This window comes from Vidua chalybeata, chromosome 21 (assembly GCF_026979565.1).
Source record: "Vidua chalybeata isolate OUT-0048 chromosome 21, bVidCha1 merged haplotype, whole genome shotgun sequence".
NCBI classification, from domain to species: Eukaryota; Metazoa; Chordata; class Aves; order Passeriformes; family Viduidae; genus Vidua; species Vidua chalybeata.
In genome coordinates this window covers 5,143,724-5,157,843 of record NC_071550.1, presented here as the reverse complement: position 1 = coordinate 5,157,843, position 14,120 = coordinate 5,143,724, and the positions used below count along the sequence as shown (strand labels likewise).

Below are 14,120 nucleotides of genomic sequence, written 5' to 3'. Positions count from 1 at the left end.
AGCAGCAGCCAGCACCATGGGACCTCCAGGGAATGCCTGCTTCTTGGCTACAGCCAAAGGACAGCACCCTGGACTGTCCCTGTGCACTGCAGAGTGCTGCCCAGGCAGGCACAGAAAGCCATTTCACATTCTTGAACAATTCAGAAACAAATACTCAGACTCAAACGTACTTTGGCCACAGTCAGACAAGGTCAGGCCTAAGGAGGAGGAGAAAAACATCTATTCTCTTGACACCAAATTGGTTCTATGACAGCATGGTAAGATATTATTCAGCCTCCTTAAACGATATACATGATCTAATTCTTCAGAAGTTACCACATTTCCTGGGACAGAGCCCAAATATTATCTTTTACTTACTCTGGGAAAGCAAGACTGAAAGCAATGTGTGCCCATGGAGTGGCATCTCTGCCCTGCCTCACCTGCACTCACAGCCCTGGGCAGGTGCCCCAGAAACTCCCAGGTGAACACCTGTGCCTGGGCACAGAACCACCAAAACTCCCAAAGCCTCCTCCAGCACTGCAAAACAACAAAGCAGCTGCAGTTCAGAAGGATTTCCAAGAGATAGGGGGACTGACAGTGCTCAGGTCTGTGCCAAGCACAAGTGAGCTGCTGCTGGAGATCTAAAGCCAGACAGAAAAGGAGAATCCAAACTCCACCCAGCCTCCTCCTCCTCCAGCAAGGGGCTGAGCTGCCCTGCCAGCTCTCGGGGCAGTTGTGAAATGCCCCAACAACCCAACAAACTTGAGGTGCATAAAAGCACACGCTCCATGTTAACAACAGCTGGAAGGTAAATGCTGGAAAATGCCTCTCTCCAGGCAAGGATTTGTGCTGCCAGACTTGGGAACCTCTTTCCATTCAAGTCCTCTCCCACTACCAACAGCTCCTGGCAATGCTGTTCTCAAACAGATGCTCCATTTCTAGCAAAACCACAACTCATTAGGATTGGATTTAAAATAAAGGCTCCACACCTCTTGTGGGCAGCTGATTTAAGAAATACACTTTTTTTCCCCCAAAATAACAATTCCCATTAGTTACCAGGATTTTTACAGCAACACATGCCAGCCATTCAAGGAAAATAAATGCTCTTGAAATAGCAGTGAAATGCTACATGTGAACTGATCCTTCAGTGACAAGGCAGCAGTGACACTTCCCTCTGCAGTCCAGTCCATTAGGAAACAAACACATGATAATAATCACAGTGCCATGAAGAAATTCACCCTCTGAGCTAAAGAGGCCATTAAAAAAATAAAGCAAACAAATCCAATCCATTGGAGAGAGTAATCATAGAAGGAGAAAGAATGGTCTGAAGAAATTCAGCGTAGGCAGCTTGTGTTTGCATCATTGCTTTAGCACTCCTGTGAACTTTAGCATAGACATGATCAGCACAAATTGAGATTCTTGTACATAGATACAGACAAGACTCATGGTGCAGAATAAAGATTTACCTATGAAGCACTCTAAAAAGGCACAAATGTATGCTACATGCGCTAGTGGCTAAACACTACTCACTCTAAAGGCACTAAATACTGCGGAGAATCATCTGCATCAAGGCTATTCTTTTGCTGCAAATTCAGCAAATTTGAAAGGGATTACAGACACTGTATGCCCAATTCTTTTGCTGTTAAGTATGACAAAAATAGAGAACTTATTAATAGCATTTCCAAATAGTACATCAGGGATTGTTATAACCAGTATAAATAAAGCAATTCATAGGCTGGAAACAATGAAATGCTGAAATGAGTCGTGTTCACAGTTTTCAATTTCTGAAATTTATTGGTAATTTTACATGACAGTGATTCAGGTTCTATAAACAAATATAAGCAGATTGAAAATAAATCTGCATTAAACACTACATAACTACTTTTGCCCATTCTGTTGGGTTTTCACAGCTCGAAACTTGCTCGCAGCTCGTGGGAGAACAAAGGCATTTTCCCCCCAGATGATCAAATAAGCTACATTTCTTTGAAATGAGCAAATGCATTTCAAGCTGTCAATTTAAACCAAGCCTAGCTTAGTCTTGCAGGGAAAAAAAATGAAGAGTCTAAGAGCCACAAGCTTCAATAACACATGAGAGAGCATGAAAGCCAGCAGGTCCATGTGTTATTGGACAGTCACGGCCACTAACCTCACTTACAGAAAACAGGGTTGAAATAAATCACTGGACTTCCATACATACAACCAAGAGGTAATTTTCTTTTTTTTTTTTTTTTTTTGTGGCCCTGTAACAATCTCCCCATACTCTGCTTTGTCCAAGTAGCAGATTTAGAGGTCACATATCTTGATTCCATGAACTATCATCATTATAGACAGCTCACAGAAGCTTCCAAAGGCTCTAGGGAATGCTTCACAACCAAGGCACAGAATTCTTCTCAATCAGGGCTCGTGATGCTCAAGACTGCATTAATTAAATAATTTAAAATAAATGTGCAGAACCTGTTCACTACACTTTGAATTTCACAGGTCCAGCTACTTTAATTGTGCCAATTTCAGCATTTCCAGGACTAGCAGACATTATCTTTCCTGCACATCACACTGTAAGCTGCCACTTGCCTCCCACCAAATTTTCCTTGGCTCTTTAACAAAGCACATTCCCACAGCACACTCGGGCTGGCGTTGTAAGTGGGGTTAGCGACTGTGTAGCAACAGTATGGGCTGATCACACCATACTCAGACTTACAACATATTCCCTAGCCTCAACGGCACACGTGGGTGTCCCTAAAGTCCTCTTCATGAGTTCTTTGTGAATATACAAAGACTGTGTCTGCTGGTGAGTCAGCAAGAGAAAACACACATTGGTTACACCAGGGACGAGCACAGCACCTCTGTGTTCACTGCTTCTACAGCAAAAGGCAGCTTGGTGTTTAACTACCCTCAAAGTGCAGACTGGGAGCCTCCTGGGAACCAGGTGGATATTGAGAGTTCAGCATGCTCAGAGAGATCAGAAGAGATGGTACTTTTAAATGCTTGTTTAAACCAAGGTCAGAAGACATCTCTCTCAGTGCTAGAGCAAACCGCGGATTTAATGACCCCACCCGCCAAAAAGTCCCGGTCTTGGCACAGAGAGAGACACTTTGGAGCAACAAGTGTTCCCAGGGCAGGGAGCAGAGCAGGCTGGAGAAGGGGTGGTTTGCTTGCTGCCTCTGCATGCTCACAGAACAGCAAAGTACTGGTCAGTGGGGCAGATTCAGAGCTCGGTGTCGAGGGACAGGAGTGCACGTGGTGCCAGAGGTTCAACAGCAACGGGCGCAATGGAAATAAAATCACATTGTAATGAAGTCAACAACTTCCACTAGGAAGGAAACCACAAAATTTCTTCCGTGTGCTTTATGGAACTTGGATACTGGCAGTATTGTCTGCCCCAGCTCCCAGACCATCCTCCCTGCTCAGTCACTTCCCAGGCTCTGGGGAGAGGGAGGAAAGGCAAATCCACACAGCGCACACGGAGTCATTCAAAGGTGTAAGTTCTACCCCTGGATGTTGTTAGTTTGGAGGATTGCTCTTTTAAAAAAAGGTGCTGATGTTACTGCTGCTGCAGCAATAAAAATAAAGAAGACAAAATTAGTACCAACCAGTAGAATACTGAGTTTCCTTTGTCCTCAAAATGGAATTAGAAAAAGCAGAGCAAGCATAAATGAAATTATAAGTTATGTAACTAGTTCCTCTTTCTTTGTGCTCTTCTGGCTTTTAACTTCCCTAAAGAGATGAAGTTGATTTGAAGTGCTACACTAATTTTATAGCGTCTTTTAAAGCAGCTATTAGAAAAAACATTCAGAAAAAAATGTATGACAGTTTTTTCCCCTTCTCCTAGCTCTGATCCATAATAAGTGCTCTAACAGTTTTATGGTATTCTCTATAATGGACATTTCTGCTGCTGGGGTTAGAAGAAAAAAGCTTTGAGGGAAATACAAAGATGTGATTAGAAAACCATAGACACTGACAAGAGTCAGAACCTAAATATTTAATTTTTTTTTTAAACAGACTAGGATTTCATATTGGCAGTGACTGCTGATACTGGTATTGGTGCCTCCACATTAACCTTGCATCTGTTGTGAATTGTTCAGGCATCTATTTCCTTCCATGAAAACAAGATTCATTGGATTTTTGGTTTGGAAGCAAAATTAAAACCAGACTGGGCACAGAACATATCATAGCTAATTATATAATGTGCTTGAACAGTCACCAGTGATTTTGCCAAATGCAACCTAAGATGCTAAACCAAAATTTTAAAAGGAAATTGCTAAAACACACTCCCTCTCCAGACACATTCTGATTTCCCAGATTTCATAGAGGAGTTGTATGGGAATCCATTCCTGTGTTGTGTTTCAAGGATCAATTACAATGTGCAATTCCTGCTGCTGGAATTCATCCTGCTACAGTCTCAGGACTTGCTCATATCAAATAGTTACTTTTCCTTATTCCTTAAGACAGTGCAAAAAAGGAGTGTGATCCCATTTTTTCTGAAGTAAACTTTTTTCCTTGGCATTGTAGGATTTGAGAGCTCAGGTTATCAAGAAATCCAGGAAGGACCTGCTTGGCAATTTGGCTGAATACTCTAAAAATAAGACTTAAAGAGCCTTGTGGGCACCTTCACTCAAGGTGTCTGGAGTGGAATTCTGCCAAGGAACAAACCCAGCAGTGCAGAGACAATTCAGAGCAAATGAAATGATCCAGAGTCCCAACTCCTGTTACACTGTGCTGCCCTGCTGGTCCCTGCACGACCTTCCAAAAAGTTGCTTCCCTGATGAACGGATCAAATGTTCTTCTGTGCAGAGGAGAGTTCCACCCTACATCCTCCTTATTCCTCTGGGAGCATCACAATCCAGTATTCCTGACATTAATGCTCATGCTCCTGAGCAAAATTAAGATGTTTTTGGATTTTACAGGGGAATGGTAAAGAACTGAATAGAGGAAATAATCTTACTAAACTTAATAAGGTTAAAGCAGAATTAAAAGTATTGTCTAGTTGTACCTCATACAACAGGGTCACATCAACTGAAGCAAACACCAAACACTCATTTTTCACCTGATAAATTAAAAGGATTTCTGGGTGGTTCTTGATTTTCTTTTTGCCTGGTTAGAATGCTTTTATTTTTGAAGGTCATATGGCACTTTGATGATCTCTTAGTCTGACCATTTGTAAAACACAAATCACCAAGGACCTCTAAAATGTGAATTTGACAAGTTTCCAAATGAGACAGAGCAAGCTGCCAGAGGTTTTCAGCCTCTCCTCCTCCTCCTCCATATCTCTAGATGATCCAAGGGGCCTGAATTCATCCCTCTGGGATAAGAGATGATGATCTGAACACTGGAGCCCAAATCCTCAGGATGAGTCAGGCAGGAAAAGTATTTACATACAAACATCCTGGTAGCTGACAGGGGAAGGAAATGAAATAGCAAAAGAACACAGTGAAAGGTTTAAATGAAGATTTAGCAATAGCCCTTCCTTGCACATTCTCAACGAATGCATCAGCAGAAATTTGAGGGACTCCAGAGAAGACTATAGCACATTGTTCTCATTACTTTGCCTTTCACACAAAGGACTTAAAACAATATGGCATGCAAAATTCTTAAGGTGTGCTTGGATTTCTTAGCTATTTAATACATCAAATAATGGCCTTCCTTTGGAACTGTGAAAAGCAATTAGTTATAATTGCTTATATGGCCAAGCAATCACCCAGTAGGGGTTCATACATTTGAAATACAAACTGGTGAAGTGCCCATGGAACTACAAACCACTATTTTTAACTCAAGTAGAAAATACTCAGCACGATTTTCAACATTCTGTTCTCTGAATGTCACTATGGAGCATTAGATTGCCACACACCCCCTCACCTCCAGCAGTGCTTCACCCCAAAGTGACCCAGCACTGCCCAGGACAAGGAGGGCTCCAGTTGTCACCCCTGGAGTGGTGCCACCACCCAGCACATCCTCAGCTCTGCTGCTGCACAAGCAGAATTGAAAGTCTGTCTCCACTTGGAAAAACCACTGAGAAAAGATGCTCTGAGTCAAATTGCAACTGAGGTAAGGAGGGACACGTACAGAACCCACCTTTGGACAGCTTAGAAACTTCCCACTTCCTCAGTGAAACAGGGATGGGAAGAAATGGGATTTTTTGTGTTCTGAGTGTCCCATTAAATGGCAATTTCCTAGCAAAGAACTGAAACTGTTTAAAACATCTTTATTTTTAACTGTTCTGTCTGTAACCGATGAGATGGTGCATTGTTTACAGCACTGTTCTCAGTTCTTGGTAACCAACCACTGAAGTTCCCCACGGAAATCATCTCTGCTTTTATACAGCTCCAGTCCTCAGTCCTAAATGAGTGCCTGGAGCAGAATTTGGGTTTTTTTAAGTAGTCACTTCCTCACTGTTACTGTCTGCTCTAAAAAACATTTAAAACACTTTTGTCTCCTTCCTGTAATTTTTACAGGAGAAATAATTCTAAGGGTTTCACCTAGGAGGCAAAGCCATGCTATGCCAGCAAACTTTCAGTAAAACCATGCCATGTGTGAGTTTCTGGGAAGATAAAGTCTTATTTTTGTTTGAAAAATGGCAAATTTTTTCTCAGGGATCCAACATTTTATTTACTGCTTCTGAAGACCACCAATGAGAGGATTTCATTCCATAAAAACACTTCAATATTGGTTTATGAATATAACCACAGCTGCTGTCAGCAACAGGAACTGCAGCTGACCTGGAAAACCTCAGGCCATATTTCCATTTTTTTGAACAGTGGTGATGAGTCACAAAATGTTGGTCCAGTGTGACCTAAACCCAGGTGAATCCCCAGGTCAGCCATGGAGGCTTTCAGCATCTTTCCACCACACAGTGCTTAAACCAGCACTAACACACTGCACTGCAGCTGCTGGCAGGGGAATCCCAAATCCTGCTCCCTCAGAACCTCTCCTCTGTCATTTGGAGCTTGCATACTGCACCAATAAGGCTTTTGCACACAGAATATTATTTTAAACTGTGCATTGTGGCACTGAGAATTGAGTCCCAGTCTCCCCTGACCTGGCAGCCCTGGTTTAAAGCACACATGGACCATGGCACGGCGCTGTTACCACCCAGAATCAGTTCACCTTCCTCCTCTCACCAGTTTCTTATGTCAAGACTCAGAGTTACTGCACAAACTAACACTGCAGCACCTGAGCCACAAGCTGAGTGACTGGAACAAAGTTCCCACTGCTCCAGTGACAATGTCACATCATTCCAGACTGAACTTCTACCAACTGAAATCACAACTATTATCTCCTAGAATCCCTCCTAATTTACTCATCTCCTTCTGACACAGACATTGAGATGAACCCACCCTGCAGAGAGAAAAACTAAAGACTTTGACTTCTTACATGTGCATTACTCAATATTCAGCTCCTCCTTCTGTATTTTGTCCAGCCTCTCCTCCCCCAAGACACCCAGATGGGTAATTTCCTTCAGGAACTCTGCTTTTTGTGGTTTCATTGTGGGGGTTTTGACTACAAATGGCTTTATATGTTGGGAACCCTTGGATTTGTCTGCATGTTATGATAAAACACAATGGAACTGTTCACAAAACAAAAGTTTTTACGTAACAGAACGTGCAATAAAAGCGCAAGAAAGAAAAGAGAGAGAGAGAGAGGTATCCAGAGGAGAACTTACCCCGCGCTTTAGGCTCCTGAAGCAGTGGATTTTGGGTTTGGAGGTCATGAACTCGTTGAAGCGATGGGAGAGGGGTTCCTTTTGCTGCTTGGGAGACTGGGGGCCGTTGGGAACAGCAGAGGGTGAGGCAGAGGCAGGGGGAGGAGGAGGGGGCTGATGGGGGGATGTTAAAAGGGACATAAGCTACGTATAAGAGATGGAGAAGTGACAGAATAAAAACCAAAATAAAAAGATAAAACACAAAACGAAAATAAGCATCAAAACCAATATTTGAAATCCAGAGAAAAAACCAATTAAATAATTAAATATTAAAGGCCATGGTTTAAAAGAGGGGAGGAAGCAGTAGTTAAGAGTTATGTTAAATGAAGAGTTGTGATAAATGAAAGTATTAGTAAGTGATGCAACAGAAGAGTAACACAAAAGTATTCTGAAGGAAGCTCATGCAGACTCTTCCATGCAGCACTATCCCCATAAATTGCCCTGTTCTGCTCTGTGGACAGCTGCAATAATGCATATGGATAGAGCTTTCAAATACCTGAATTTAAATGGATCAGATAAGGAAGGTACCTTAGTGCCCAGTAGCGTTTCTATTATCTGGAAAACAACAAACCACATTCCTTCCTGCTTCCAAATCATACCTCAGCGATGTGCATCACACTTCACTTGTACAGATCATTCTATGAATTTGCTCAGGAGTTAGTCCTGGTTGTGTTTTTATTCTGGCTACACTGATGTAAGCACCAGACAGCAAGTCCTCTCCCAGCACTACAGGAATGACCCCTTGTGAACATGGAGATTTTTAAAACTTAAATTTAAGTGGTTTGGTAAAGGGTCAGAGCAAGAGTGAGGTCAAAAAAACAAAGCTATTCTGGGCTTCCATCAGTGTTACTGAAACCTGATAGAGTCCAGTCCCCCTGACACGTCCTGGTAACCCCAGATAAATGCTGCCATGCATTATGGTGTAAAGTATGACAGTGGGATGGAAAAGGTTTAATGGGTACATTAGTTAATATGGTCTTTTACAGTCAACTGCTCAGTTAGTTCTGCTCCATTAGTTGTGCTTCCGAGTGAATCCCAGCAATTCCCTGCTCCCAGCCACCCACCTGCTGACCCCAGTGCACAGACTGGAAAGACAACGCAAATGGAAAGCCAAGGAGAGTTTGAGGAGTGTCAAAACAGTAACGCCACACTGAAGCTTCCCACAGGTAACAATGTTAGTTGGCACACATGGCACTAGGTAAGTGGTTTACAACTCTTTCTCTGAGTTAGGAACAGAAATGGACCATGGCAGAGACGTGACAACTTAAGTTAAATTAATTTTAAAACTGCAACATAATTAATGAAATTATACAAGAAAAAAAAAATTAAAGTTATAAAGAAACTTAAGTAACCAAAGACTACAACAAAACACCATATTAAGACATCAGTTATTAACTTTCTGAATCTAAAATTCTCTTTAAAAAACTAAACTTGCCAAGATTACTAGACAAGACACAGGTTATTGACAAAACACATACTAGCACCAAGCTCAAGTTTGCAAATCAGTACCTTATTTTTCTTGATGAATGGCCATAACTTGCCCTTGGATTTGCTACCGAACTTGGGCTCTGACTTCCCATCCCCTCTGGAGTTGGAAAGGCTGGATTCAGACACTGTCCTCTTCATGGGCTGCGTGAAATCCTCAAAGTCGACGTCTCCCGGAGGCTCGAACCCTGATTTAAAGGCTTCTATTACCATCTGGGAATCCTGGAATGGGACAGACCCAACACAAGTGTAAACATCTCAGGTGAGGCTTGACATTAAATTGGTGGCACATTAAGGCAGAACAAGGTGGTTTGTCTATGTGGGACCAACCCTGAGAGTGACCAGGCTCATTCCTGGGAATGAGTGCCCTTCCAGAGCCCAGGATCAATGCAAGTCTGTCCACCTTCTGCTGAAAAGGAGTAAGAGCTTATGAACTTTACTGACTAGAAAAGCAAATCACACTTTAGTAAGTGACTCATAGCAAAGATTTAAGGTACAGGTTTGCTGGGAATACAGCTGTTAGCAAATCAGAGGAAAACCCCAATAAAGACTCCTATAAAGCAGAGTTCTTGTGTGATCACTCTGCCACAAGTCAAGGAGTTGGTTGTGAATTTAGTGACAGTAAATGGCTGTAAATGTTTCATGAGCTTTATCCAATATCTGAGCAGTCTGAGGTCACACCAGCAGCCCTGTGCCCTGGTGTGGGAGCCACTGAAGCCACATTCCCTTTTGGCACTGCTAGGAGGGATCTAACTCAGCCACAAACTGGCTGTAGCCTGCATACAATGGCTTTGCTCTTTTGTTTTGGACAGAGAGAAAAGGAAAAAAAAAAACACAAATCATAGCCAAACCAATCCATAGCATTCTTCCTACTCAAGTCTACAAACAAAATTAATTATACATAAGATCAAATTCAGACCTCAGCTTGCCAAATGCATTGAAATCTAATGGACTCTGGACAAAAATATCCTAATAGACTTCTTATCTACTTGTTTGGTTGGGAAGAGAGATTATGTTATATTCTGACAGCTGAATTCCAAGATCTCTAGAGATGCTGTGCATTGGCACACAAATATCTTATTATTCTCTAGAGAAGAGCATCACTGCCCTGTTACATAAAAAGAACTTGTTGCTTGCTTTGAAGGCATTTCACAGGTGCTGTGAATGGCTGTAGGTAAAATGCTGTTCAGGAGAAATCTGCTGGAATATAAACGTATCCAGAGGCCAGGCTCCATTGAGGAAAACACAGACACAGCAAAAGCTTTGCAAAAGTCTTCATGGGATTGTGAAGACCCACATGGATTTGAGATCCTCAGTCTATCAGGTGACACCATGAAATTCCTGCATGAGTTTTAGGGAGGTAGAACAACACTTTCCATTATCCTGTCCTTGTTTGACATCAAAACTTTCTGAGATCTAAACTTGAAGGTATTCTTAATGACAGACATGAAAGCAAGATGAAGAATGATTAGAGAAGGTGGGGGGGGGAAAGAGTGGGAAAAGCTGAGAGAATTTGGATTGTTCAGCCTGGAAAAGAGAAGGCATTAGGGAGACTCAGCTGCTGCCTTCCAGTACCTAAGGGCAGCCTACAGGAAGATGGAGAGACTCTTTACAAAAGCCTGGAGTCTCCATCCCTGGAAGTGCTCCAGGCCAGATTGGACAGGCCTTGGAGCAGCCTGGGATAGTGGAAGGTGTCCCTGCCCATGGCAGGGGGTGGCACTGGATGGGCTTTAAGGTCCCTTCCCACCCAAACCATTCTCTGATTTTAAGAGATTACACTATGTTATATTAAATACTCCACTGGTATTTTATCCTAGGCATGGAGCTTTCACTTTTTCACCTCTGAATTTTACAGTGTTCCTTCCATTTATTCAAAACATCATTCCACTACAATGGAGCTAAAAATAACCATCATGCTCCATATATCACAGAGATAATGTCATAACAGGAACTCCAAGCCCATAACAAATTCATTTTATCTGCTGCTAGAACCCTCTGAATCAGATTCTGCACAGGTTCACCAGGCAGTCACCACAGCTCACACTTGCCACACGACCTTTGTGTTGTTCAAGTGGTTAGAAAGGGGAAATGGAAAAAAAAAAAAAAAAAAAAACATTTAAAACTAATGTAGGAACACAATAACAGGGAACCAGTATCCCCTGCTAAGTCCAGGCAGTTTCTATTGGCATTAACAGGAATTCTCTGCAGTGCAGTGAGGGCATAAAGCAATCCTATTTACACAGTTGCACATTTAGTAAGTAATCCAGAACTTTCATTATAATCAACACAGTTAGAAATTACTGCTCCAGAGAAAAGAATCCTTGATGATATTTAAGGAAAAAGAACTCTTACTGAACATAACTGTTTCCAGGTAGAACACACTAAACCCTTTGTAGCTGCTCAGATATAACTATTTTGGTTAAATACATCTTTGTCAGCACAGTGTTTACAGGAGATCCTGCTAAATTCAGTTATCAATGCTCAAAGTCATCATTTTCCAATGTCACACTTATCTAGGAGCCATCATGGAGTTATTTGTGAGCAAGAGAATATAAAATTCACCCTGATTCAAACACCCAGCTTAATTTTCATGCGTGTTTTGCTAAGAAGACTTGGGCAGAGTGCAAGCTGAGATATGAATCTCCCCAGCAGGATTTCACCATGCAGCACCAAAAGCTGTGCCTCAAGCAGGGTGTGTTGTTCTAACATGGGAGTTGCTGCCCCAGTTCCCCTTTTCCCACCCAGAGATGGTTTTCAGATCCCTGAGTTTCCTGTGCTGCTCTCTGGGAGAGCAATTGCTGAACAGAGAGTAGAGGATTAATTTCAAAACTTCAGCCTCAGGGTTATGCTGCCAGTTCATGGCTCCAGGCACTGAACAGCTCAGAAAAGATTCCAGTGAAAAACATCTGTGGGAAATTCAAACAGGCAGCAAGACACATGCTGTCAGCATTTGAAGCACTAATGTGATCCATGAGAAAGGCTGGAAGAACAGAGGCTTCATGTAGGAAGGGAGCAGATCACTCTGCAAACAAAACAGAAAACACATTTGGCCTTGCAGTCACTGTGCATCAGGAAACTCAACCGAAATCTTTATCAGCTTTTCTATCAGACAGGTTTCTTTGCATCCTGTGAAGGAAAATGATGTTCAGACATCAAGATTTGCTCATTTCCAGATTGCCAGCAAACCTCAAACCTGCAAAGAAGTATTTTACAGAAAGATTTTGCAATAGTTCATGTAGCCAATACTTTAAATACTTTCATTATTATAAAGCTAACTGGAATTAAGGCATTTCTGAAACAGACAGTTTTCTGACTATGAGACAGATAAACCAACTTTATAAGAATTGGTGATTAAGTATCTGAAATTATGTCAAACATCACATGCTGATGCCTACTTTTAAATTGCAATATTTCAGTAAGTAATTGTCCTAATAAAATGAGAGAATATTCCCTAATTAAAAAATAAATATTAAAAAGTATTGCAGGAAAGGCATTTCTGAATGTTAAGTAGATTTGGGAAATAATCTGAGCACATCCTGCCCCAGACAAAGCAGCCTGGGACAAGAAGCTGTTCTTTGGTTTAATTCTGTGACTGCAAAGCTCTTGTGCTGAGCTTGGGGCCAGGATTTCAGTCTCTGTAAATTTGAGACCAATACTAAGTATGACAACCAACAATGCAACACTTACATTCTTGTGATCCACTGATTCTGCAGCCTTTGTTATCTCATCCAGACACTTCCCAATGATGGGGATCACTTGGCGGTCGACTTCTGCAAAGGTTTTCATGGATTCACCTATCCTCACGATCCTTCTTTCCTCCATCTCTTGTATTTTCTAAAATATTACATTTCATTCAGGTCAAACATCAAGATTAACTTCACAGTTTCACCCAATTTTCCTCTCCAGCTTACATCAACTACTTGAAAACTTAAGGATTAAATATATTTTTAAGAACAAACTAGGACAGCTGTTCTCAGGAAGGCACCAAGTGATATTGTTCCCTCGCACATCAAAATGTCATTCTGAAAGTAATCTCTTTTACTATTACTGGAAATTTTTTCAATTAACTTTTTATGTTAAAAATGCTGATTTGTCAAACCCCAGCTTTAGACTTTTGTAAGGATAGCTCCTAAGGCTTTTAAAAGAATTTCTGCAATATATTCTTTCATTTTCTGTGCATGTTCAGAACAACCTCATTTTCATTTCACTGTAGAATCCAAGGAAACAAAGATCTTGATGTCTCCCCTTCTTTTCCCTAGAAGGTAATTTTTGGTGTTCAGGGAGTCCTGTACATCATGTTTTGTCCACAATACATCATGTACTGATGTATTCATGTACAATAAAAACATCACATGTTGTTCACAGCACAGCTCCTCACTGCTCAGTGGATTCAGTTCCAGGATCCCCAGCATCTCTTCCAGGGGCTTCTCCTTCATCATGGAGGGAAACTGAACGTGGCATAATTCCATTATGACAAATAATAGCAGCATACAGAAGGGCATGAACAGGAGCAGCCTGTTTCACACTGGGCTGCAGGAGCAGTCAATTAAAAAATCCCCTTTGCCTTGACTGATCCACAAGCAACATCAATTCCTTACAAAAGAACTTATTTCAACATCTGGAAGCAAGCCCCGGAGCTCACTGGTGCACTGACAGGGAAGAGGGCACATCTGCAGGACTTTACCATGCTCACCTACAGCTCAGATCAGCTCCAGCCATTTGCTTGATTTCAGGAACAGCTTATCTCAAGGCATTGGTTTGAAATACCATGAGGCAGAAGAAGAGGTGTCCATTTAGCTCACAAGTTTCAGCAGTGGGTAAGAAGTGAGTGTTTGCCATGCAAATATCAGCTGCTGCTCATCTGGTGACAAGCATGTGACAGGTCCTCCCTTGAAAAGGTTGTATTTTCCACTTCTGCTGCTCATGACCCATTACAAGGGAACAGTCATTTAGAAGTTCT

At 41.8% G+C, this 14,120-nt stretch overlaps 1 protein-coding gene across 9 annotated transcripts in view; it reads right to left on the bottom strand.

Moving 5' to 3' along the window:
- Positions 1-14,120, bottom strand: part of FNBP1 (formin binding protein 1) — an 89,598-nt gene that overhangs the window by 12,043 nt on the left and 63,435 nt on the right. For 5 of the 9 annotated variants that reach the window (XM_053961972.1, XM_053961973.1, XM_053961981.1 and 2 more), the window contains 3 exons: positions 12,848-12,994; positions 9,185-9,382; positions 7,637-7,819 (listed from right to left, as the gene is read on the bottom strand). In XM_053961972.1, coding sequence (XP_053817947.1) covers positions 7,637-7,819; positions 9,185-9,382; positions 12,848-12,994 — 528 coding nt within the window. The remainder of the gene's footprint in view (positions 1-7,636; positions 7,820-9,184; positions 9,383-12,847; positions 12,995-14,120) is intronic. The other 4 variants (XM_053961977.1, XM_053961978.1, XM_053961979.1 and 1 more) reach the window with 2 other exon arrangements.